A 23,734-nucleotide genomic window follows, 5' to 3' on the forward strand; every position below is an offset into this window, starting at 1 on the left:
CCGTCCTGAGGGGGGGGGGAGAACAATGAAGGACCCGGCGTGGGGGGGGACCGTCCTGAGGGGGCGGGACAATGAAGGACCCGGCATGGGGGGACCGTCCTGAGGGGGGGGGGAGAACAATGAAGGACCAGGCGTGGGGGGACCGCCCTGAGGGGGGGGAAGAACAATGAAGGACCCAGCATGGGGGGACCGCCCTGAGGGGGGGGGGGAAGAACAATGAAGGATCCGGCATGTGGGGACCGTCCTGAGGGGGGGGGAGAACAATGAAGGACCAGGCGTGGGGGGGACCGCCCTGAGGGGGGGGAACAATGGAGGATCCGGCATGTGGGGACCGTCCTGAGGGGGGGGGAGAACAATGAAGGACCAGGCGTGGGGGGGACCGCCCTGAGGGGGGGGGGGAGAACAATGAAGGACCCGGCATAGGGGGACCGTCCCGAGGGGGGGGGGAGAACAATGAAGGACCCGGCATGGGGGGGACCGCCCTGAGGAGGGGGGGGAAGAACAATGAAGGACCAGGAGGGAAGGGGGAAGGGGGAACATAGGGGAACCTTGCACTTTGTCACTTTGTCAGTGCCCTTTATGTGGTGACTATTTTCATACCTTGGGTATGCAAGCAACGAATTTCACTGCGACTTGTCACATGTGACAATAGAGTACTCAATTCAATACAGTGTGGAAACAGGCCCTTCGGCCCAACATGCCCACACCGATCAACCTGTCCCAATTATACTGGTCTCACCTGCCATGCCTCTAAACCTGTCCTGTCCACGTACCTAAGTAAACGTTTCTTAAACATTGCGATTGTAACTGTCTCCACCATCTCCTCCAGCAGCTCATCCTTTGTATAAAAACATCCTTTGCCCCTCGAGTTCCCATTAACTAATTTTGACCACCCTATATACCTGTGGCGCCACCTTTATCAGGGCGCATCACAGCACGGCTTGGGAACAGCCCCCGTTTAAGATCGCAAAAAATTGCAAGCAAATTGTGGACGCAGCCCAGACCATCGCACAAGCTAACCTCCCTTCCATCGACTCCATTTCTACCTCACGCTGCCTCGGCAAGGCCAGCAGCATAATCAAGGACGAGTCGCACCCCGGCCACTCCCTCTTCTCCCCTCTCCCATCAGGCAAGAGGTACAGAAGTGTGGAAACGCACACCTCCAGATTCAATGACAAATTCTTCCCAATTATTATTAGGCAACTGCCCCATCCTATCACCAACTAGAGAGTGGTCCTGAGCTACCATCTACCTCATTGGAGACCCTTGGACTATCTTTAATCGGACTTTACCGGACTTTATCTTGCACTAAAATGTTATTCCCTTTATTCTGTATCTGTACACTACGGATAGCTTAATTGTAATTACGTAGAGTCTTTCCGCTGACTAGATGACGCGCAACAAAAAAGCTTTTCACCGTACCTCGGTACATGTGACAATAATTAACTAAACTAAACTAAAACTCCATCTGACCCCACTGAATTACTCCAGCACTTTGTGTCTTTTTTTTTTTGGAAGCTGGAATCTGCAGTTCCTTGGTTCTACATAATTGCTTGACATACCTGCGCATCATCTTGAAGTGGGCTCGAAGGGCCAAATGGCCTCCTCCTGCACCTATTTTCTATCAACCCATTGTGTTTACTTCACTTTGAACTCCCAGATCCCTCTGCACCAAAACATTTTTTACTTTTATTCCATTTAAATAACAATAAGAACTGAACAAAAGGCCTGAAAGGATAAATCTTTCCAGGTCATTGCTGGGCATGTTTAGTTTAGTTTAGAGATGCAGCGTGGAAACAGGCCCTTCGGCCCACCGAGTCCATGCCAACCATTGATCGCCCACACACTCCTTCTATGTTATCTCAGTTTTGCATCGTACACATTACAGAAGCTGCCCCTCAAGTTCCCCATCAACTCATTTTGACCACCAATTTACAGAAGCCAATCCACCTACAAATCTGCACGTCTTCTGAAACTGGGAGGGAACCGGAGCACCCGGAGAAACGGTCACAGGGAGAGAGTAGAAACTCTGCACAGACAGCACCCATGGTCAGGATCGAACCCGGGTCTCTGGCGCTGTGCTCTGCCGCTGCGCGACTCTCCTGAATGTATTGTTATTCCCCCACCTCCCACCCCCCAAAAAAAACTGGATGTTCCAGTTCACTCCAGTCTGAAGAAGGGTCTCGACCCGAAACGTCACCCATTGCTGCCTGGCCCGCTGAGCTACTCCACCATTTTGTGTCCGTCTTTGGTGTCGGCCGGCGTCGGCAGTCGCCTCCACGCTCCCTCCGCTCAACCCCTGTGCTTGCTTTCCTTCTCTCGTAGGGCTGAACGTGCGTGAGGTGCTGATCAACGTGTCCCGGCAGCAGGTGGAAGACTTCCACGGCCCCGAAGACTACTGGTGCCTCTGCGTGGCGTGGAGTGAGCTGGGGACCACCAAGAGCAGGAAGGCCACCGTCCGCATTGCATGTAAGCAGAAGGTTGGCCGGCCTCCCGGCATCAGTCGCTCGTGCCCGCCGGCTTCAGTCCAGCCCCGCGCACACCCCCACAGAGATGAATTAGCTGTCCTATTCCGCAGTCCTTGCAGGCTTTGGCTGCTGTTGGGTAGGTAGTCCATCAAACTGGTTCCCCTTGAATAATTGCAGGCAGGAGCGCTGTGTGAATTACAGTGCCTGGGCAACCTGCAAGTGCGGCCTCTCAATAATGCATGGACGGTCTTTTCTCTCGGCACTTTGCGAGTCTTGTAATGACTTGTGTTTCGCAGAGCACACGTACAGGAGATAAATGCCACCTTCGGCAAGGTGCAAGATACCTGGTTGCTCTTAGTCTAGCATGCATGATAAAAAGACATCCTTCCTCCAACGCAGCTCTTTTTAAACCAGGGGGTGTGAAATAAACCCACGGAGGAGAAGGGTTGGAACCGTAGAAAAACATGGAAAATACCTGCAGAAGGGGGCCATTCGGCCCTTCGAGCCAGCACCGCCATTCAATATGATCATGGCTGATCGTCCAAAATCAGTACCCCGTTCCCGCTTCCTCCCCCATATCCCCGATTCCGTTAGCCCTAAGAGATACAGCGCGGAAACAGGCCCTTCGGCCCACAGAATCCACGCCAACCACGTAGTCATGTTGTCCTAATGTGTGCAAATGTTCGGCATATGGGCAAAAAGATTAGCATGAACGTGGTAATAGACAATAGACAATAGGTGCAGGAGGAGGCCATTCGGCCCTTTGAGCCAGCACCGCCATTCAATGTGATCATGGCTGATCATTCTCAATCAGTACCCCGTTCCTGCCTTCTCCCCATACCCCCTGACTCCGCTATCCTTAAGAGATCTATCTAGCTCTTTCTTGAATGCATTCAGAGAATTGGTTTCCACAGCCTTCTGAGGCAGAGAATTCCACAGATTCACAACTATCTGACTGAAAAGGTCTTTCCTCATCTCCGTTCTAAATGGTCTACCCCTTATTCTTAAACTGTGGCCCCTGGTTCTGGACTCCCCCAACATTGGGAATATGTTTCCTGCCTCTAACGTGTCCAATCCCTTAATAATCTTTTACGTTTCACTCAGATCACAGTTCCTGGTCTTCTGAGTGAGAAAGGAGAAAATAAAAATGTTGGGAGAAGGGAGGTGTGGGGGAAAGGAAATGGTTGCATGTTAATGGCCATCAATTATCCCTCTAAGATGTAGAAGTTACGACCACTTTCAGCTGATGCATCACTTTTACTTATAGTTCTCTTTATTCTTATGATGGAACAGCAAGAACATTCTCCCCGGCTTTAACACTGTCCAGAAAGTTGTTACCTCATTACTTGCAATGAAGCTTTAAAGGCACATTCACCATTCCTAAGTCAATCTCAATGGGCACTCTAAAGAAGGGTCTCGACCCCGAAACGTCAACCATTCTTTCCACTCCAGAGATGCTGCCGTGCCCGCTGAGTTACTCCAGCGTTTTGTGTCTGTCTTCAATGGCCAGACCATTTGGTTTATCCACTCGGTCCAGAACTGCAGATGCTGGTTTACAAAAGACTGGTTTACAAAGTGCTAGTGCTCAGCAGATCAGGCAGCATCTCTGGAGAATGTGGATCAGTGACGTTTTAAGTCGTGGACCCATTTATTTAGATTTTTAGAGATACAGCGCGGAAACAGGCCCTTCGGCCCACCGAGTCCGCGCCGCCCAGCGATCCCCACACATTAACACTATCCTACACCCACTAGGGACAATTTTTTACATTTTACCCAGCCAATTAACTTACATACCTGCACGTCTTTGGACTGTGGGAGGAAACCGAAGATCTCGGAGAAAACCCACGCAGGTCACGGGGAGAACGTACAAACTCCGTACAGACGGCGCCCGTAGTCAGGATCGAACCTGAGTCTCCGGCGCTGCATTCGCTGTAAGGCAGCAACACTACCACTGCGCAACCGTGCATATGGCATTTGGTTCATTCTGCTTGGCTCTGCTGCTTGACAGAATTCCCTCTCTATCTGTTGAATTCTCCAATTTTATGTAATAGTTTCTGCTTTCATTTCATGTGTGGTATTGCATTGCAGTGTCTAATTGTATTGTACTGTATCGTACTGTACTGCACTGCCCTCCCCTGTCTATATATTTTGCATGGTGTTTTGTATTGCACTGCGGCTCCCGGAGGCACTCGGTTTCGTCCCATTCGTTGCATCTTCGTCTTGCGTTTGAGGCAGCAGAAGTTACGAAGCTGCTTCTGCTTCTGCTGTCTGTGTTTGTTGTCGTTCGCCTGACTGAGGTCCGTGGACAGGGCTCACCACGGGGAGGCACGGTGGCGCAGAGGTAGAGTCGCTGCCTTACAGCGAATGCAGCGCCGGAGACTCAGGTTCGATCCTGACTACGGGCGCCGTCTGGACGGAGTTTGTACGTTCTCTCCGTGACCTGCGTGGGTTTTCTCCGAGATCTTCGGTTTCCTCCCACATTCCAAAGACGTACAGGTTAATGTAGGTTAATTGACTGGGTAAATGTAAAAAAAAATTTTTTAATTGTCCCTAGTGTGTGTAGGGTAGTGTTAATGTGTGGGGATCGCTGGGCGGCGCGGACCCGGTGGGCCGAAGGGCCTGTTTCCGCACTGTATCTCTAAATCTAAACTAAACTATATATGTGCAATTTTTTTTTAAATTATCATTTTCAGAAGAGAAATTTTGGAAGCAAGTGAACTCTCAGACGGAGTGAGAGGTTTTGAACTCGCATCTGCAAGTGGCAAGCCAACTCTTCACTTCAAATCTGAGATTGCTAGATTTTTAATAAGGGAGGGTCTGTGGACTTTTGATCGTTGATCAGCCAAGGTGCAGTTGAATGAAGCAGCAGGCTGGAAGGGCTGAAACCTCAGGGCCCTTTGGTCAGATGGGTGCATTGATCTGAAAGATCACCAGGTCCACAGGCAGGGTGGCCACTGAGAGCCGGGGTACAAGTCAAGTCCAAACTGGGTTTGCAAATTAACTGATCTATTGGTTTCACCCCTCCGTCCACCCCCACAGATCTGAGGAAAAACTTTGAACAAGATCCGCAGGCAAAGGAGGTACCACTTGAAGGGAAGATAATCCTGCATTGCCGACCCCCTGAGGGAGTTCCTTCAGCCAAGGTAAGTGGCAGCTATTGATCCACCACCAGCAAGCAACATTTCAAAGGTTCGATGCAGTTATTAGTGCTCTTTGTATCACTACGTTTGGAACAGCGCGGAAACAGGCCCTTCGGCCCACCGGGTCCGCGCCGCCCAGCGATCCCCGCACATTGACACTATCCTACACACACTAGGGACAATTTTTACATTTAATGAACCCAGCCAATTAACCTACATACCTGTACGTCTTTGGAGTGTGGGAGGAAACCGAAGATCTCGGAGAAAACCCACACAGGTCACGGGGAGAACGTACAAACTCCGTACAGACGGCGCCCGTAGTCAGGATCGAACCTGAGTTTCCAGCGCTGCATTCGCTGTAAGGCAACAAATCTACCGCTGCACCACCGTGTTGCCACATTTTACATTTTACACCAAGTATAATCAACCTACAGAGCTGTACATCTTTGGAGTGTGGGAGGAAACCCAAGATCCCGGAGAAAGCCCACGCGGTCGTGGGGAGAACGTACAGACAAGCGCCTGTAGTCAGGATCGAACCTGGGTCTCTGGAGCTGTAAGGCAGCAACTCTACCGCTGCACCCCCATGCACTCCGATGTTGAAATTATTCAGACAGATCGACTGCACTATGGCAAAGAGAGAGGACAAGCTAGCCCACTGACTCCATGCTGATTCACAGAGTATTCCCCTTCCCGATTCATTGTAGAATCATACAGCGTGGAAACAGGCCCTTCGGCCCAACTTGCCCACATCGACCAGACTCTAGACTGTGGAACAGCATCCCTCTCCCCATCAGAACTGCCCCCTCCTTCAACTGCCCCCTCCTTCAAGTCCAGGCTCAAAACCTATTTCTACTCCCTAGCGTTTGAGGCCCTCTGTATGTATGTACTGTTATGTTTGTGTGCCATTGTATGTTCGTTTCTTAGTACCTGAACTGATGTACAGCACTTTGGTCAACGTGGGTTGTTTTTAAATGTGCCATACAAATAAAATTGACTTGACTTGACTTGACCAACATGCCCCATCTACACTGTTCCCATTTCTCAGCATTTGGCCCATATCCCTCTAAACCTATCCTATCCATGTACCTTTCGAGTTTCTTATTAAATGTGGATAATATTATAATGTGGATAAATGTGAGGTTATCCACTTTGGTGGCAGGAACAGGAAAGCAGACTAATATCTGAATGGTGGCCGATTAGGAGAAGGGGAGATGCAACGAGACCTGGGTGTCGTGGTACACCAATCATGGAAAGTAGGCATGCAGGTGCAACAGGCAGTGAAGAAAGCGAATGGTATGTTGGCATTCATAGCGAGGGGATTTGAGTATAGGAGCAGGGAGGTTCTGCTGCAGTTGTACAGGGCATTGGTGAGACCACACCTGGAGTATTGCGTACAGTTTTGGTCTCCTAATCTGAGGAAAGACATTCTTGCTATAGAGGGAGTACAGAGAAGGTTCACCAGATTGATTCCTGGGATGGCAGGACTTTCATATGAAGAAAGACTGGATAGACTCGGCTTGTACTCGCTGGAATTTAGAAGATTGAGGGGGGATCTTATAGAAACTTACAAAATTCTTAAGGGGTTGGACAGGCTAGATGCAGGAAGATTGTTCCTGATGTTGGGGAAGTCCAGAACAAGGAGTCACAGTTTAAGGATAAGGGGGAAGTCTTTTAGGACCGAGATGAGAACGTTTTTTTTCACACAGAGTGGTGAATCTGTGGAATTCTCTGCCACAGAAGGTAGTTTAGGCCAGTTCATTGGCTATATTTAAGAGGGAGTTAGATGTGGCCCTTGTGGCTAAAGGGATCAGGGGGTATGGAGAGAAGGCAGGTACGGGATACTGAGTTGGATGATCAGCCATGATCATATTGAATGGCGTTGCAGGCTCGAAGGGCCGAATGGCCTACTCCTGCACCTATTTTCTATGTTTCTATTTTTCTAAACATTGCGATAGTCCCTGCCTCAACTACCTCCCCCAGCCACTCGCTCCATACACCCACCACCCTTTATGTCCCTGTAACCTATTCACCCTACATTCCCATGTGCTTCTCCGAGCCTACCACTCACCCACACAAGAAGGACAAATTGTAGCGGCCAATTAACCGACCAATTTACAAGTCACAGGGATGTGGGAGGAAACCTTGGTTGAGTTTGGAGATACAATGTGGAAATAAGCCCTTCGGCTCACCGAGCCCACGCCGACCATTATTCCACTAGTTCTATGTTATCCCACTTTTCCCATCCTACACACCAGGGGAAATTTACAGAAGCCAATTAACCTGCAAACTTGCACGTATTTGGGATGTGGGAGGAAACAGAGTATAATTATTTACTTAATTTCAGCATTTTGGTGCAGAAACTGTAGGTAATTATGTAGAATTACATCTTTACAATGGGAGCACGTCTCAACTGATGGAATAACTTTGAATATTCAAACTCCTGTGGAATTAGAGGCATAGAGCGTGGAATCAGGCCCATCGGCCCAACTTGCCCATGCCGGCCAACATGTCCCATCTACACTCGTCCCACCTGCCGGTATTTGGCCATATCCCTCAAAACCTGTCATGTCCATCTACCTACTTAAACATTGCAATAGTACCTGCGAATTTCCAAAGGGTTCTGAAAAATCCTAGACACCTAAAATATAGTTCTTTCAGCACAATGTTAAGGGATATACTAACACGCAGAATATTAATTGACAAAATAATGATAGAAACATAGAAAATTGGTGCAGGAGGAGGCCATTTTGGCCCTTCGAGCCAGCACCACCATTCATTGTGATCATGGCTGATCATCTACAATCAGTGCCTGCCTTCTCCCCGTATCCCTTAATTCCACTAGCCCCCAAGAGCTCTATCTAACTCTCTTTTAAATTCATCCAGTGAATTGGCCTCCACTGCCTTCTGTGGCGGAGAATTCCACAAATTCACAACTCTCTGGGTGAAAAAGTTTCTTCTCACCTCAGTTTTAAACGGCCTCCCCTTTATTCTTAGACTGTGTGGCCCCTGGTTCTGGACTCCCCCGACATTGGGAAAATTTTTCCTGCATCTAGTTTGTCCAGTCCTTTTATAATGTTTTCCGTTTCTGTATGAATTGTTCTATTTGATTCACACAGGCACAGCATGATTATTTAAGTGAATTTATAGCACCTGGCAGAATCTGTAATCGGTGTGGTATTGATATCTAGCTTTCGTTTTTCGGGCACCAGCAGGTGGAAGATTGCCACATTCCTTCCAAGATTATTTCATTTGCGGAATCAATAAAAACCCTCTCTTGCCTGCACCTGCTGTGAATGGGATTGGATGAAAGAAAAATATGTTTATATTCATAAAGTGCCTGACCACATCTCTCAGGATCTTCAAAGCACTTCATTTCAAGCCACTGCGATGAGCCTTATCAGCTCCGTTCCCACGTACGGCATAGGGGAGAATGAAGTGAGAATATCAGGCAGGACAAGCAATCTCCTGCAACACGGGACATAGACAGTACAGCATGGGAAATGTCCCATAGCTCCACACTCTTTATGCCGAACATGATGCCAAATCAATCTGATCTCATCTGCCTGCATATGAACGTTCTGCCTCTATAGGGGTTGGAGAGGCTAGATGCGGGAAGATTGTTCCCGATGTTGGGGAAGTCCAGAACCAGGGGTCACAGCTTAAGGATAAGGGGGAAGTCTTTTAGGACCGAGATGAGAAAACATTTCTTCTCACAGAGAGTGGTGAGTCTGTGGAATTCTCTGCCACAGAAGGTAGTTGAGGCCAGTTCATTGGCTATATTTAAGAGGGAGTTAGATGTGGCCCTTGTGGCTAAAGGGATCAGGGGGTATGGAGAGAAGGCAGGTACGGGATACTGAGCTGGATGATCAGCCATGATCATATTGAATGGCGGTGCAGGCTCGAAGGGCCGAATGGCCTTCTCCTGCACCTATTTTCTATGTTTCTATGTTTCTATCCATTACACTCCCATGTGCCTATCTAAAAGCCTCTTAAACGCCACTATGATATCACACAAACCAACCTCCCTTCCCTTGATGGACACACAAAGCTGGAGTAAATCAGCGGATCAGACAGCATCTCTGGAGAAAAGGACTGGGTGGCGGTTTTGTTCGAGTCGAGACCCTTCTTCAGACGGAACTCCAGACGGAAGAAGGATCTCGACCCGAAACGTCACTTATTTATTTTCTCCAGAGATGCTGCCTGACCCGCTTGAGTTACTCCAGCTTTTTGTGTCCATCTTCGGTTTAAACCAGCGTCTGCAGTTCCTTCCCGCTCCCTTCCATTGAATCCATTTACACCTCACGCTGCCTCGGCAAGACCAGCAGCATGATCAAGGACGAGTCGCTCCCTCGTGACCACTCCCTCTTCTCCCCTCTCGCATCGGGCAAAAGGTTTGCAAGTGTGAAAACTGCACACCACCAGATTCAGTGACAGCTTCTTCCCAGCTGTTATCAGGCAACTGAACCGTCCTACCACAACCAGAGGTAGACACCAAATGCTGGAGAAACTCAGCGGGTCAGGCAGCATCCTTCTTCAGACTGAACCAATAGACAATAGACAATAGGTGCAGGAGGAGGCCATTCGGCCCTTTGAGCCAGTACCGCCATTCAATGTGATCATGGCTGATCATTCTCAATCAGTACCCCGTTCCTGCCTTCTCCCCATACCCCCTGACTCCGCTATCCTTAAGAGCTCTATCTAGCTCTCTCTTGAATGCATTCAGAGAATTGGCCTCCACTGCCTTCTGAGGCAGATAATTCCACAGATTCACAACTCTCTGACTGAAAAAGTTTTTCCTCATCTCAGTTCTAAATGCCCTACCCCTTATTCTTAAACTGTGGCCCCTTGTTCTGGACTCCCCCAACATTGGGAACATATTTCCTGCCTCTAACGTGTCCAACCCCTTAATAATCTTATACGTTTCGATAAGATCTCCTCTCATCCTTCTAAATTCCAGTGTATACAAGCCTAGTCGCTACAGTCTTTCAACATATGATAGTCCCGCCATTCCGGGAATTAACCTAGTAAACCTACGCTGCACGCCCTCAATAGCAAGAATATCCTTCCTCAAATTTGGAGACCAAAACTGCACACAGTACTCCAGGTGCGGTCTCACTGGGGCCCTGTACAACTGCAAAAGGACCTCTTTGCTCCTATACTCAACTCCTGTTGTTATGAAGGCCAACATTCCATTGGCTTTCTTCACTGCCTGCTGTACCTGCATGCTTCCTTTCAGTGACTGATGCACTAGGACACCCAGATCGCGTTGTACGTCCCCTGTTCCTAACTTGACACCATTCAGATAATACTCTGCCTTCCTATTCTGACCACCAAAGTGGATAACCTCACACTTATCCACATTAAACTGCATCTGCCATGCATCCGCCCACTCACACAACCTGTCCAAGTCACCCTGCAACCTCATAGCATCTTCCTCACAGTTCACACTACCACCCAGCTTTGTATCATCTGCAAATTTGCTAATGGCACCTTTAATCCCTTCATCCAAGTCATTAATGTATATTGTAAATAGCTGCGGTCCCAGCACCGAGCCTTGCGGTACCCCACTAGTTACTGCCTGCCATTCTGAAAGGGACCCATTTATCCCCACTCTTTGCTTTCTGTCTGTCAACCAATTTTCTATCCATGTCAGTACCCTACCTCCAATACCATGTGCTCTAATTTTGCGCACTAATCTCCTATGTGGAACCTTGTCAAAGGCTTTCTGAAAGTCAAGGTACACCACATCCACCGGCTCTCCCCTGTCAATTTTCCTGGTTACATCCTCAAAGAATTCCAGAAGATTAGTCAAGCATGATTTCCCCTTCGTAAATCCATGCTGACTCGGAACAATCCTGTTATTACTATCCAAATGCTCCGCAATTTCGCCTTTTATAATTGACTCCAGCATCTTCCCCACCACTGATGTCAGACTAACTGGTCTATAATTTCGCGTTTTCTCTCTCCCTCCTTTCTTAAAAAGTGGGACAACATTAGCTACCCTCCAATCCACAGGAACCGATCCTGAATCTATAGAACATTGGAAAATGATCACCAATGCGTCCACAATTTCTAGCGCCACCTCCTTAAGTACTCTGGGATGCAGACCATCAGGCCCTGGGGAGTTATCAGCCTTCAGTCCCATCAGTCTACCCAACACCATTTCCTGCCTAATGTGGATTTCCTTCAGTTCATCCGTCACCCTAGGATCTCTGCCCACTAGAACATCTGGGAGATTGCTTGTATCTTCCTTAGTGAAGACAGATCCAAAGTACTAGTTCAACTCGTCTGCCATTTCCTGGTTTCCCATAATAAATTCCCCCGCTTCTGTCTTCAAGGGACCCACATTTGCCTTGACTATTTTTTTCCTCTTCACATACCTAAAAAAGCTTTTACTATCCTCCTTTATATTATTGGCTAGTTTACCCTCGTACCTCATCTTTTCTCCCCGTATTGCCTTCTTAGTCATCTTCTGTTGCTCTTTAAAAGAGTCCCAATCCTCTGGCTTCCCACTCTTCTTTGCTTTGTTGTACTTCTGCTCTTTTATTTTTATGCTGTCCTTGACTGCCCTTGTCAGCCACGGGTGCTTCTTACTCCCCTTGGAATCTTTCTTCCTCTTTGGGATAAATTGATCTTGCAACTTCTGCATTATTCCCAGGAATACCTGCCATTGCAGTTCCACCGTCTTCCCTGCGAGGGCCTCCTTCCAGTCAATTCTGGCCAACTCCTGCCTCATGCCTCTGTAATCCCCTTTGCTATACTGTAACACTGACACTTCCGATTTTCCCTTCTCCCTCTCAATTTGTAGAGTAAAACTTATCATATTGTGATCATTGCATCCTAATGGCTCTTTTACCTCGAGTCCCCTTATCAGATCAGGTTCATTACACAACACTAAATCCAGAATTGCCTTCTCCCTGGTAGGCTCCAGTACAAGCTGTTCTCAGAATCCATCTCGGAGGCACTCCACAAACTCTCTTTCCTGGGGTCCATTACCAACCTGATTTTCCCAGTCTACCTGCATGTTGAAATCTCCCATAACCACCATAGCATTACATTTGCGACATGCCAATTTTAGCTCCTCATTCAACTTGCACCCTATGTCGGGTCGAAACTATTCCTTCACCCATTCCTTCTCTCCCGAGATGCTGCCTGACCCGCTGGGTTACTCCAGCACTCCATCATATGTTGAAAGACTGGAGCGACTAGGCTTGTATACATTACATTTTACCCCGTCAATTAACCTACATACCTGTACGTCTTTGGAGTGTGGGAGGAAACCGAAGATCTCGAAGAAAACCCATGCAGGTCACGGGGAGAACGTACAAACTCCGTACAGACGGCGCCCGTAGTCAGGATCGAACCAGAGTCTCAGGCGCTGCATTCGCTGTAAGGCAGCAACTCTACCGCTGCGCCACCGTGCCGCCCTATGGGTGCCACCGTAGGTCAATTAGCATCTGTAAGTTGCCTCTGTGAAGTGCAAATGGGTTAACGTAAGGCTCGTGTGAATGGGTGATCGATGATGGTCGATGGTCGGCGTGGACACTAGGGGCCTGTTTCCATGCTGTATTTCTGAACTCTAAACACTATTCACCTCGACGGCAATAGTGAAGGCCACATACTAATCACTCTCATCTGACAATAGTTTGTACTTGATCTCATGTGTATAAAATCTTGCTTGTGTGGCATCATGAAAAAGATAATTCCTTTGTACGCATTGAATATGCATCGCAAATGGCACATGTGCTTTGAAGCTTACTAGTGAAAATTGAAGTCAATGAAATGGAAATTCGGAAAGAAAGCTCATTGCAGATGCTTCTTCGGTACAATAGGAGAAAATCAGTTTGTATTATTGAGCGGAACTACCAGGGACAAGGCTGGAACTCACAACGATTCGATTCAGGAGGCGAGAGTGATACTTGTTAAGCTTAAATTGATGCTGGCACTCTCCTTACTTTCTCATCAGCTTTGTTGAAATACTTCCACGGCATTTACCTTAATGCAGATTTCAAGGAGTTTTCCGCTAAACGGCTAATTCTTCGGTCTTGGCGGCTGTTGTTGGCAAAAGCGTCTTTGTGTTGCAACTCATTGAAATTCCTCGGGCCAATGCACTGAGGATTTTAATGCCCTTGCACTTCTGAGCTCGCGGCACACCAGAGGGAAGGCTGCAAAATTACGAGATGCCTTGCTGCTTGTCCAGGGAGATTGAGGCAATAAACATTCTTTCCATAATTTCTCCAAAGAGCATAATCTGTCATCTTTCTGGCACCTTTCCCAGGTAGTTGTGATCAGGTTACGGCAAAGAAAACTTCAACGGGTATCTGGCCACAGAAACATTTCTCAAAGGGATAGGATGAAAGAAGAGCAAAACAGCGATGGATATGTGTAGGAAGGAACTGCAGATGCTGGTTTCAACCGAAGATAGACACAAAAATGCTGGAGTAACTTCTACTGAAGTAGGCCCTTGACCCGAAACGTCACGTAATCCTTTTCTCCAGAGATGCTGTCTGACCCACCGAGTTACTCCAGCTCTGTGTGTCTGTTTACAGTGGTGGATACAGTATATTCAGTATCATAGAACTAGGGTTGCCAACTGTCCCGTATTTTGGGCTAAATTGGTTTGTCCCGGACGGGACCACCCTTGTCCCGTATTAGGCCTGGGGGGTCGCTGTAGGCCCGAACGCTGTGGGTCCGTACAGTGTAGGCCCGGACAGTGTAGGTCCGGACAGTGTAGGTCCGGACAGTGTAGGCCCGGGCGCCGCCTACCAGAGGTTGCTTAGCAACCCACCTCCCAGTGTAGGTCCGGACAGTGTAGGCCCGGACGCTGTAGGCCCGGACAGTGTAGGCCCGGACAGTGTAAGCCCAGACAGTGTAGGCCCGGACAGTGTAGGCCCGGACAGTGTAGGCCCGGATAGTGTAGGTCCAGACAGTGTAGGTCCGGACAGTGTAGGTGCGGACAGTGAAGATCCGGACAGTGTAGGAAGGAATGGGTGACGTTTCGGGTCGAGACCCTTCTTCAGACGCAAAACGTCAGCCATTCCTTCTCTCCTGAGATGCTGCCTGGCCCGCTGAGTTACACCAGCTCCTTGTGATACCTTCGATTTGTACCAGCATCTGCAGTTATTTTCCAATGCTACTTATGTCCTCAGGATCTTCGTAAGTATAGTTGGACGGTTCTGAGAGGTGTGATCAATGTTCAGCCAACTTCACTGAGCTCTGTGTGTGAGTGTGTTTAGGGGAACCTGGTGTGTGTGATTCAATCCGCGCTGCAGGGTTGCTGGAAATGCGTCTCTCCCCAGGGATTAGCTTCTGTATCCTCCTTGGTGAAATTGCTTGATATGCTTGTTAAGCAACTTCGTGTCGGCTCAGAGAGTAACTGAAAAATAAGAGCACCATTAAAGAGAGAAAGGGGCTGAAGTAAGTCAAGCAATAGCAGCTACGCAACAGCGTTTAAAGAGAGTCCAATGAAGTCCGACCAAACATAGTTCGAAGGTCTCCAATGAGGTAGATTGGACGTCAGGACCGCACTCTTGTCGGTGATAGGATGCTCGCTGGTTGTGGTAGGATGGTTCAGTTGCCTGAGAGCAGCTGGGAATGAACTGTCCCTGAATCTGGAGAAAAATTATAAGAAAATAACTGCAGATGCTGGTACAAATCGAAGGTATTAATTCACAAAATGCTGGAGTAACTCAGCAGGTCGGGCAGCATCTCAGGAGAGAAGGAATGGGTGACGTTTCCGGGTCGAGACCCTTCTTCAGACTGATCGAATCTGGAGATGTGTGTTTACTGCCCCTGAATCTGGAGATGCGTGTTTTCACGCTTCTATCGTTGCCTGTTGGGAGAGGGGAGGAGAGGGAGTGTCCGGGGTGAGACTGGTCCTGGATTAGGCAGCTGGCCTTGCCGAGGCAGTGTGATGTAGACGGGAGTTAATTGGTTTGCATGACGATCTGGACTACGTCCACAACACTCGGCAATGTTTTGCGGTCTTGGATGGGGCTGTTCCAAACCAAGCTGTGATGCGTCCCGATAACATGCCGCATCTGTAGAGATGGCCGCATCTGTAGAGGTTGTTGAGGGAAGCTGTGGACTTGCCCAACTTCCTAGGCCTTCTCAGGAGGTGGAGGCGATGGTGTCCTTTCTTGGCCCTATCTTCGATGGGGGAATCTGTTGCAGAACATCTGGGAGCATCGCTTTGACACGGCTGGTAGAGCTGCTACCTCACAGCACCAGAGACCTGGATTCTATCCTGACCTCGGGTGCTGTCTGTCTGCGTGGAGTTTGCACGTTCTCCCTGCGACCGCGTGGATTTCGACCGGGTGCTCCGGTTTCTTCCCACATCCTAAAGACCTGCAGGATTGTCAGTTAATTGCCCCTGGTGTGCGGGTAATGGATGCGAAAGTGGGTAAACATAGAACTAGTGTGGATAGAACGTGATGGATGGTCAGCGTGGACTCGGTGGGCCGAAGGGCCTGCTGTGCCTCTTAAGACCAAAACAAAATCTCTAGAGGATATGGAGCCAATGGCAATCAAAAGAAGGATAGGGTCAGCACAGTGGCGCAGTGGCATAGTTGCTGCCTTACAACGCCACACAACAGGTGCTGTCTGTACGGAGTTTGTACGTTCGCCCCGTGACCGCGTGGGTTTTCCCCCGTGCGCTCCAATTTCCTACCACACTCCAAAGACGTGCAAAGATTGTCGGTTAACTGGATAGGGTAAAGATTGCAATATTGTCCCTAATGTGTAATATGGAGATAGTGTGCGGCGATCTCTAGTCGGCTCAGACTTGATGGGCCGAAGGGCCTGTTTCACTGTATCTCTAAACTAAACTAAAATTGGAAACGGGTGTGCATTGTGCCGAACAAGTACTGGAAGGTATTTATTCACAAAATGCTGGAGTAACTCAGCAGGTCAGGAAGCATCTCGGGAGAGAAGAAATGGGTGACGTTTCGGGTCGAGACCCTTCTTCAGTCTGAAGAAGGGTCTCGACCCGAAACGTCGCCCATTCCTTCTCTCCTGAGATGCTGCCTGACCTGCTGAGTTACTCCAGCATTTTGTGAATAAATACCTTCGATTTGTAACAGCATCTGCAGTTATTTCCTTATAGAACAAGTGCTGGAAGTCAGTGGATCGCTGTAACGGCTATAGATAATAGATAATAACAGACAATAGGTGCAGGAGGAGGCCATTCGGCCCTTCGAATGGCCAGCACCGCCATTCAATGTGATCATGGCTGATCATTCTCAATCAGTACCCCGTTCCTGCCTTCTCCCCATGCCCCCTAACTCCGCTACCTTTAAGAGCTCAATCTAGCTCTCTCTTGAAAGGCTACTAAGTGGTAAATGGGGAAATAAAGGGCATGAAATCAGCCTCAGTATACTACTGTGATGGGCTGGAGAAATGTGCCGTTCATCTCATTGAGATCAGCATGACGCAGTGTAAAAAAGGCAGATGGTCAAAAGCTCGTCAATGATTAAACGTGAAGTAGGAGTACTGCGTTACTCGTTTTTAACTTCAAAATACATTTTAGTTTAACAGTCTGAAGATGTGTCTCGACCCGCAACGTCACCTCACCCATTCCTTCCCTTCAGAGTCGCTGCCTCACAGCGCCAGAGACCGGGCTCGATCCCGACTACGGGTGCTGTCTGTACGGAGTTTGTACGTTCTCCCCGTGAGCACGTGGGTTTCCTCCGGGTGTTCTGCTTTCCCCCCACACTCCAAAGATGTACAGGTTTGTAGGTTAAATGGCTTTGGTAAATTTGTAACTTGTCCCTGGTGTGTGTAGGATAGTGTTCAGCTGTGTAATTCCCTTCAAGTCCCACGTTTTAGTTTAGCTTAGATTAGTTTAGAGATTCAGTGCGGAAACAGGCCCTTCGGCCCACCATGTCCGTGCAGACCAGCGATCCCCGCACATTAACACTACCCTACAAACACTAGGGACATTTTTTTCATTTACCAAGCCAATTTACCTACAGACCTGCACGTCTTTGGAGTGTGGGAGGAAACCGAAGATCTCAGAGAAAACCTACACTTAACTCTTCCCATTTTTTGTTCCTCTCTCGAATCTTCCTTAAACTGCCTCTGTGACCAAACTATCCCCTTCTGCGGGGCCCAGCGTCGATCTCCGTCCCCGACACTCATGTGAAGCCCCGTTAGAAAAACACTCCTGTTTCTCGCGGAAGTGGCGGGTTAATGGAAGCTGTTGTTACTGAGCACAGATGCAGAGACTGCGGCCCGAGCCTGCCAGCGTGGGATGTAAATGGAGGCGAGCGTGCTAATGAGCTGATAATGTCCCATCTGCTGCCTTCGCAAAGCAGAGAGAACCTTGCGAAGCAACCAGCCACACGTTGGAGCAACACCACACAACACTCACTGCCTGCTCTCGAAGCAGACACACGCGCGTGCACACACGCACACGCACACACACACACACACACACACACACACACACACACACACACACACACACACACACACACACACACACACACGCACGCACACACACACACACACACACACACACACACGCACACACGCACACACACACACACACACGCACGCACACACACACACACACACGCACACACACACACACACACACACACACACACACACACGCACACACACACACACACACACACACACACACAGACTGGAGGCGCTGCTACTGAGGAAGTTCAGCCTTCGGAACGGCCAGCAGTGTTGGTAGGCAGATGGTAGAGACCGGAGGCTCTTAATGCTAGCAGACTGCAATATGAGGATGCTTATCGAAACGTATAAGATTATTAAGGGGTTGGACACGTTAGAGGCAGGAAATATGTTCCCAATGTTGGGGGAGTCCAGAACAAGGGGCCACAGTTTAAGAATAAGGGGTAGGGCATTTAGAACTGAGATGAGGAAAAACTTTTTCAGTCAGAGAGTTGTGAATCTGTGGAATTCTCTGCCTCAGAAGGCAGTGGAGGCCAATTCTCTGAATGCATTCAAGAGAGAGCTAGATAGAGCTCTTAAGGATAGCGGAGTCAGGGGGTATGGGGAGAAGGCAGGAACGGGGTACTGATTGAGAATGATCAGCCATGATCACATTGAATGGCGGTGCTGGCTCGAAGGGCCGAATGGCCTCCTCCTGCACCTATTGTCTATTGTCGATTATCTCCACAGAATTGCTATCAAACCAAACTTGTTAGAGGCGGTGGGGCAGAGAAACTATCTCAGGTTTCCGTCTCCCCGACTCTCACTCTTAGCACGCAACCAAAGGCCTTTCACTGTACCTCGGTACACGTGACAATAAACTACACTGAACCGTCTGAAGAAGGGACTCGACCCAAAATGTCACCTATTCCTTTTCTCCAGAGATGCTGCCTGTCCCGTTGAGCTACTCCACCATTTTGTGTCCATCTTCGGTGTAAACCAGCAGTTTCTTCCCACGCATTTGTTCCTCGTACCAATTCATATCTTTAGTTTTCCCTTTCCCCTAACCCTCAGTCTGAAGAAGGGTCTCGACCCGAAACATCGCCTATTCCTTTTCTCCAGAGATGCTTGCCGCCTGCGTCACTCCAGTATTTTGTGTCGGGGCAGTAAACAAAATGTCTTAAATATAACCTGAGGTATTTATTCACAAAATGCTGGAGTAACTCAGCAGGTCAGGCAGCATCTCGGGAGAGAAGGAATGGGTGAAGTTTCGGGTCGAGACCCTTCTTCAGACTGATGTTACTGATGATATAACCTGAAATGTCTCCTATCCAGCTTCTCCAATGATGCTGCCAGACCCCCTGAGTTACTCCAGCACTTTGTGTCTTTTTTTTTTTGTAAACCAGCATCTGCAGTTCCCTATTTTAACCAAATGTCTTTTTTTTAAATATCATATTTCATGAACTCTATGTAATCCAAATTTCTTTCTAGTGCATTTACCATATTTCCTTGCACCACAGAACAGTCGTTTTCAAAAAACATCGGGCACAAATATGGATAGGAGGGTTTTTAAGAGGGATAATGGTAAAAACGCAGGCAAATGGGACGAGCTCAGAATGCCAACTTGGATAACAAAGACAAACTTGGTAACAGGCCCTTCGGCCCGCCATGTCCGTGCTGACCAATGTGTGTGATATCTTACACACTAGGGGCAATTTACAGAAGCCAATTAACCTACAAACCTGAGCATCTTTGGAATGTGGGAGGAAACCGGAGCACCCGGAGAAAACCCACGCGGTCACAGGGGAGACGTACAAACCCCATACAGATAGCTTCGTAGTCAGCAGCTCTACCACTGCACCACTGTACTGGTCTAATGCTGAAGAAAAATGCACTCATGATGAACTATTGGTGCGTAACAGTTCAGAAGAGTGTTTTCTTGAATGCACACCGAGAATGGCACAATGCAGGGGGGCTTTTAAACGTCTCAGCTCCCTAATGGTTATAACCCCATTCTCCTGCCTTCTCCCCATAACCTCCTCTGACACCTGTACTGATCAAAAATCTATCAATCTCTGCCAAGATTGTCCCGTCAACGGAAGGCTCGAGGCCCCCGACCGCGGGAGGACAAAGAAGGGAAGAGATTGACCTTTTTTTATCGCCCCTCCATCACAGTGAGGAATGTGGAGGAGTCACTGTGTGGATGTTTATGTTAAAATCTACTTTGTGTGTTTTGCTGCTTTTTATTGGTATGACTGAATGTCAAATCAAATTCCTCATTGCAATTCCAGAACCAGGGGCCACAGTTTAAGAATAAGGGGTAGGCCATTTAGAACAGAAATGAGGAAAAACTTTTTTTAGTCAGAGAGTTGTGAATCTGTGGAATTCTCTGCCTCAGAGGGCAGTGGAGGCCAATTCTCTGAATACATTCAAGAGAGAGCTGGATAGAGCTCTTAAGGATAGCGGAGTCAGGGGGTATGGGGAGAAAGCAGGAACGGGGTACTGATTGAGAATGATCAGCCATGATCACATTGAATGGCTGTGCTGGCTCGAAGGGCCGAATGGCCTACTCCTGCACCTATTGTCTATTGTCTATAAAACATACTTGGCTAATAAAGTATGATTATGATGATTATGATGAATATATCCACTGGCTAGGCCTCCACAGCCTTCTGTGGCAAAGAATTCCACAGATTCACCACCCTCTGACTGAAGAAATTTCTCCTCATTTCCTTCCTAAAAGAACGTCCTTTAATTCTAAGGCTATGACCTCTAGTCCTAGACTCTCCCACTAGTGGAAACATCCTCTCCACATCCACTCTATCCAAGCCTTTCACTATTCTATGTTTCAATGAGGTGTGTGTGTGTGTCCCTCCCCCCCTCCCCCCCCCTCCCCCCCCCCACCTCATTCTTCTAAACTCCAACGAGTACAGGCCCATCTCTGGGCAAATACATATTTGGTGTCTCCTCTGCGCGTAAAATGGTTCCGTTAAAAAGCTGCCAGTTGCAATTAGGGTTGCCAACTTCCTCACTCCCAAATACGGGACAAGGTGACCAAAGATAATAGAGCAGAGCAAGATAGACCACTCGACCCTAAAAACCGTAGTACGCCATGGCGCCATTTTAGTAGGCAGAAACTTGCAGAAACATTTAAAAAGAAAAATAACAAAAATCTGTGAATTGATAGATGAGATATATTCTGCATTTTAATGGTATCATCACACATAGTGTTCCCCCAAAACACTGATTACACTGCGAGAGGCATGGTGGATGGCGGGTTTTGCTTACTAAAATGGCGGCCGTTACGCTCCTTTGCGTACTACACTTCAGTATAGGCGATTTCGATGGAGTGGTTCATCTTGCTCCTCTAGTATCTTTGAAGGTGACGTCACTGCCCGGCCCGGGACGGCCGCCATTGGTGGAGCGGGAGCACGTGGGCCGCTGGCTGTGTGAGGTCACGTGGGGCGCGGGGCGGTGACGTCACCCTTTGTCCCTTCTTTGGGAGTGAGGAAGTTGGCAACCTTACTAATACGGGACAAGGGCGGTCCCGTACGAGGACAAACCAAACTACGGGATGCCCCGGCTAACACCCTACAGTCGGCAAGCCTAGTTGCGATGTTTCACGTCGGCTTTGTGTCGGGAATCGTCCTCTGTGCTTTTAGCTTCATTGTCAAACCGGTGCTTTGAATCTTTGGCGCTGCACGGCTACCTCCAGACTGAAAATGAATGCAATCCCACCGTCTATTTCTCGACGGCTTGTAATTCTGCCGGCTGTGACTGTGGTAACGAGCTCGAAGCTTCGGCTTGCTGGACTGAGCCAAAGATAATATGGAAACTTGTACATTAGCGAGGCACTGGTGTGAATTCTAAGAAGCAGATCCGAAATGTTCCCATCTGCTATGTGACCCCCTGTGCCACTTCCCAGCTTCTGCTTCAATCAGTGCGTTGAAGCCAACTCCTTATCTTTTTGCAGGCAGACAACCAGGCTTTGTTAACATCCGTCTCCGTAAGAGAAGAGGAAAATGCCGCTGATGCTACCAAACATTTTAGTCTAGTTTAGTTTAGAGATACATCACTGTAACAGGCCCTTCGGCCCATCTAGTCCGCGCCGACCAGCACCATCCTACACACACTAGGGACAAATTACAATCTTTACCGAAGCCAAATTAACCTACAAGCCTGTACGACTTAGGAGTTGGGAGAAAACCCAGGCGGGTCACGGGGAAACATAGAGACATAGAAAATAGGTGCAGGAGGAGGCCATTCGGCCCTTCAAGCCAGCACCGCCATTCATTGTGATCATGGCTGATCATCACAATCAGTAACCCGTGCCCAACCTCCCCATATCCCTTGATTCCACTAGCCCCCCGAGCTCGACAAAGTCCGTGGGAGAAGGTACAAACAGGCAGACAGCACCCGTGGTCAGGATTGAACCCGGGTCTCTGGCGCTGTAAGGCAGCAACTCTACCGCTGCGCCACCGTGTCAGGGAGCTTCTGTAGGAAGGGTGGGCGCGGGATCAGTGGGCTTGCTTGGGATGGAGGTGGGTGGGGTGGGGTGGGGTGGGGTGCGAGTAAGGGCAGGGTGCTGCCGAAGTGAGCCAGGGGGTGTTAAAGAACGAAATAAAGAAAGAAAGAAGGGTCCTTCAAAGGACAAAATCTACTGTCCTTACATAAGATAGACACAAAAGGCTGGAGTAACTCAGCGGATCAGACAGCATCTCTGGAGAAAAGGAATAGGTCGGCACGGTGGCGCAGCAGTAGAGTTGCTGCCTTACAGCGCTTACAGCATCAGAGGCCCGGGTTCGATCCCGACTACGGGTGCTGCACTGTACGGAGTTTGTACGTTCTCCCCGTGACCGCGTGGGTTTTCTCCGAGATCTCCCTGTATCCTCCCACACTCCAAAGACGTACAGGTTTGTAGGTTATTTGGCTTGGTACAAGTGTAAATTGTCCCTATTATGTGTGGGATCGTTTTAATGTGCGGGGATCACTGGTCTGTGTGGACTTGGTTGGCCAAGGGTCTCGACCCGAAACGTCACCCATTCCTTCTCTCCTGAGATGCTGCCTGACCTGCTGAGTTACTCCAGCATTTTGTGAAATAAATACCTTCGATTTGTACCAGCATCTGCAGTTATTTTCTTACACTATCATAATCATATGTTTAGTTTAGTTTAGAGATCCAGCACGGAATCAGGCCCTTCGGCCCACCGAATCCGCACCGACCAGTGATCCCCACACACTAACACTATCCTACACACACCAAGGACAATTTGTACATTGTTACATTTATATCAAGCCAATTGATAACCTACAAACCTGTACGTCTTTGGCGTCACGGGGAGAACATGTCTATCTTCGGTTTAAACCAGCATCTGCAGTTCCTTGGTCACACAGTGTGATTGTTGTCTGTCTGAGTTAGATAGAGCTCTAGGGGCTAGTGGAATCAAGGGATATGGGGAGAAGGCAGGCACGGGTTACTGATTGTGGATGACCAGCCATGATCACAATGAATGGCGGTGCGTACAGGCTCAAAGGGCCGAATGGCCTCCTCCTGCACCTATTTTCAATGTCTCAGGGTTCACCTGTCACCTGGGTGTTTCTGCTTTGGGAAATCTGCCGCATGTGTCTTCCATATGCTAATCCCCGCGTACTTTGTGGTGCAAATAAAGGCAGAATAATGGATCACCTTGAGGTTTGCGTGGGGCGGCAGAAGTGAGAGAT

General features: G+C 48.7%; 1 protein-coding gene across 1 annotated transcript in view; it reads left to right on the plus strand.

The window, feature by feature from the left end:
* LOC144610282 (netrin receptor UNC5D-like) overlaps nt 1–23,734 on the plus strand; it is a 532,680-nt gene that overhangs the window by 382,800 nt on the left and 126,146 nt on the right. Inside the window, exons 3-4 of the mRNA XM_078428872.1 lie at nt 2,326–2,469; nt 5,508–5,611. Of these exons, the coding sequence (XP_078284998.1) occupies nt 2,326–2,469; nt 5,508–5,611 (248 nt within the window). The remainder of the gene's footprint in view (nt 1–2,325; nt 2,470–5,507; nt 5,612–23,734) is intronic.

This window comes from Rhinoraja longicauda, chromosome 36 (genome assembly GCF_053455715.1).
Source record: "Rhinoraja longicauda isolate Sanriku21f chromosome 36, sRhiLon1.1, whole genome shotgun sequence".
Classification (NCBI taxonomy): Eukaryota; Metazoa; Chordata; class Chondrichthyes; order Rajiformes; family Arhynchobatidae; genus Rhinoraja; species Rhinoraja longicauda.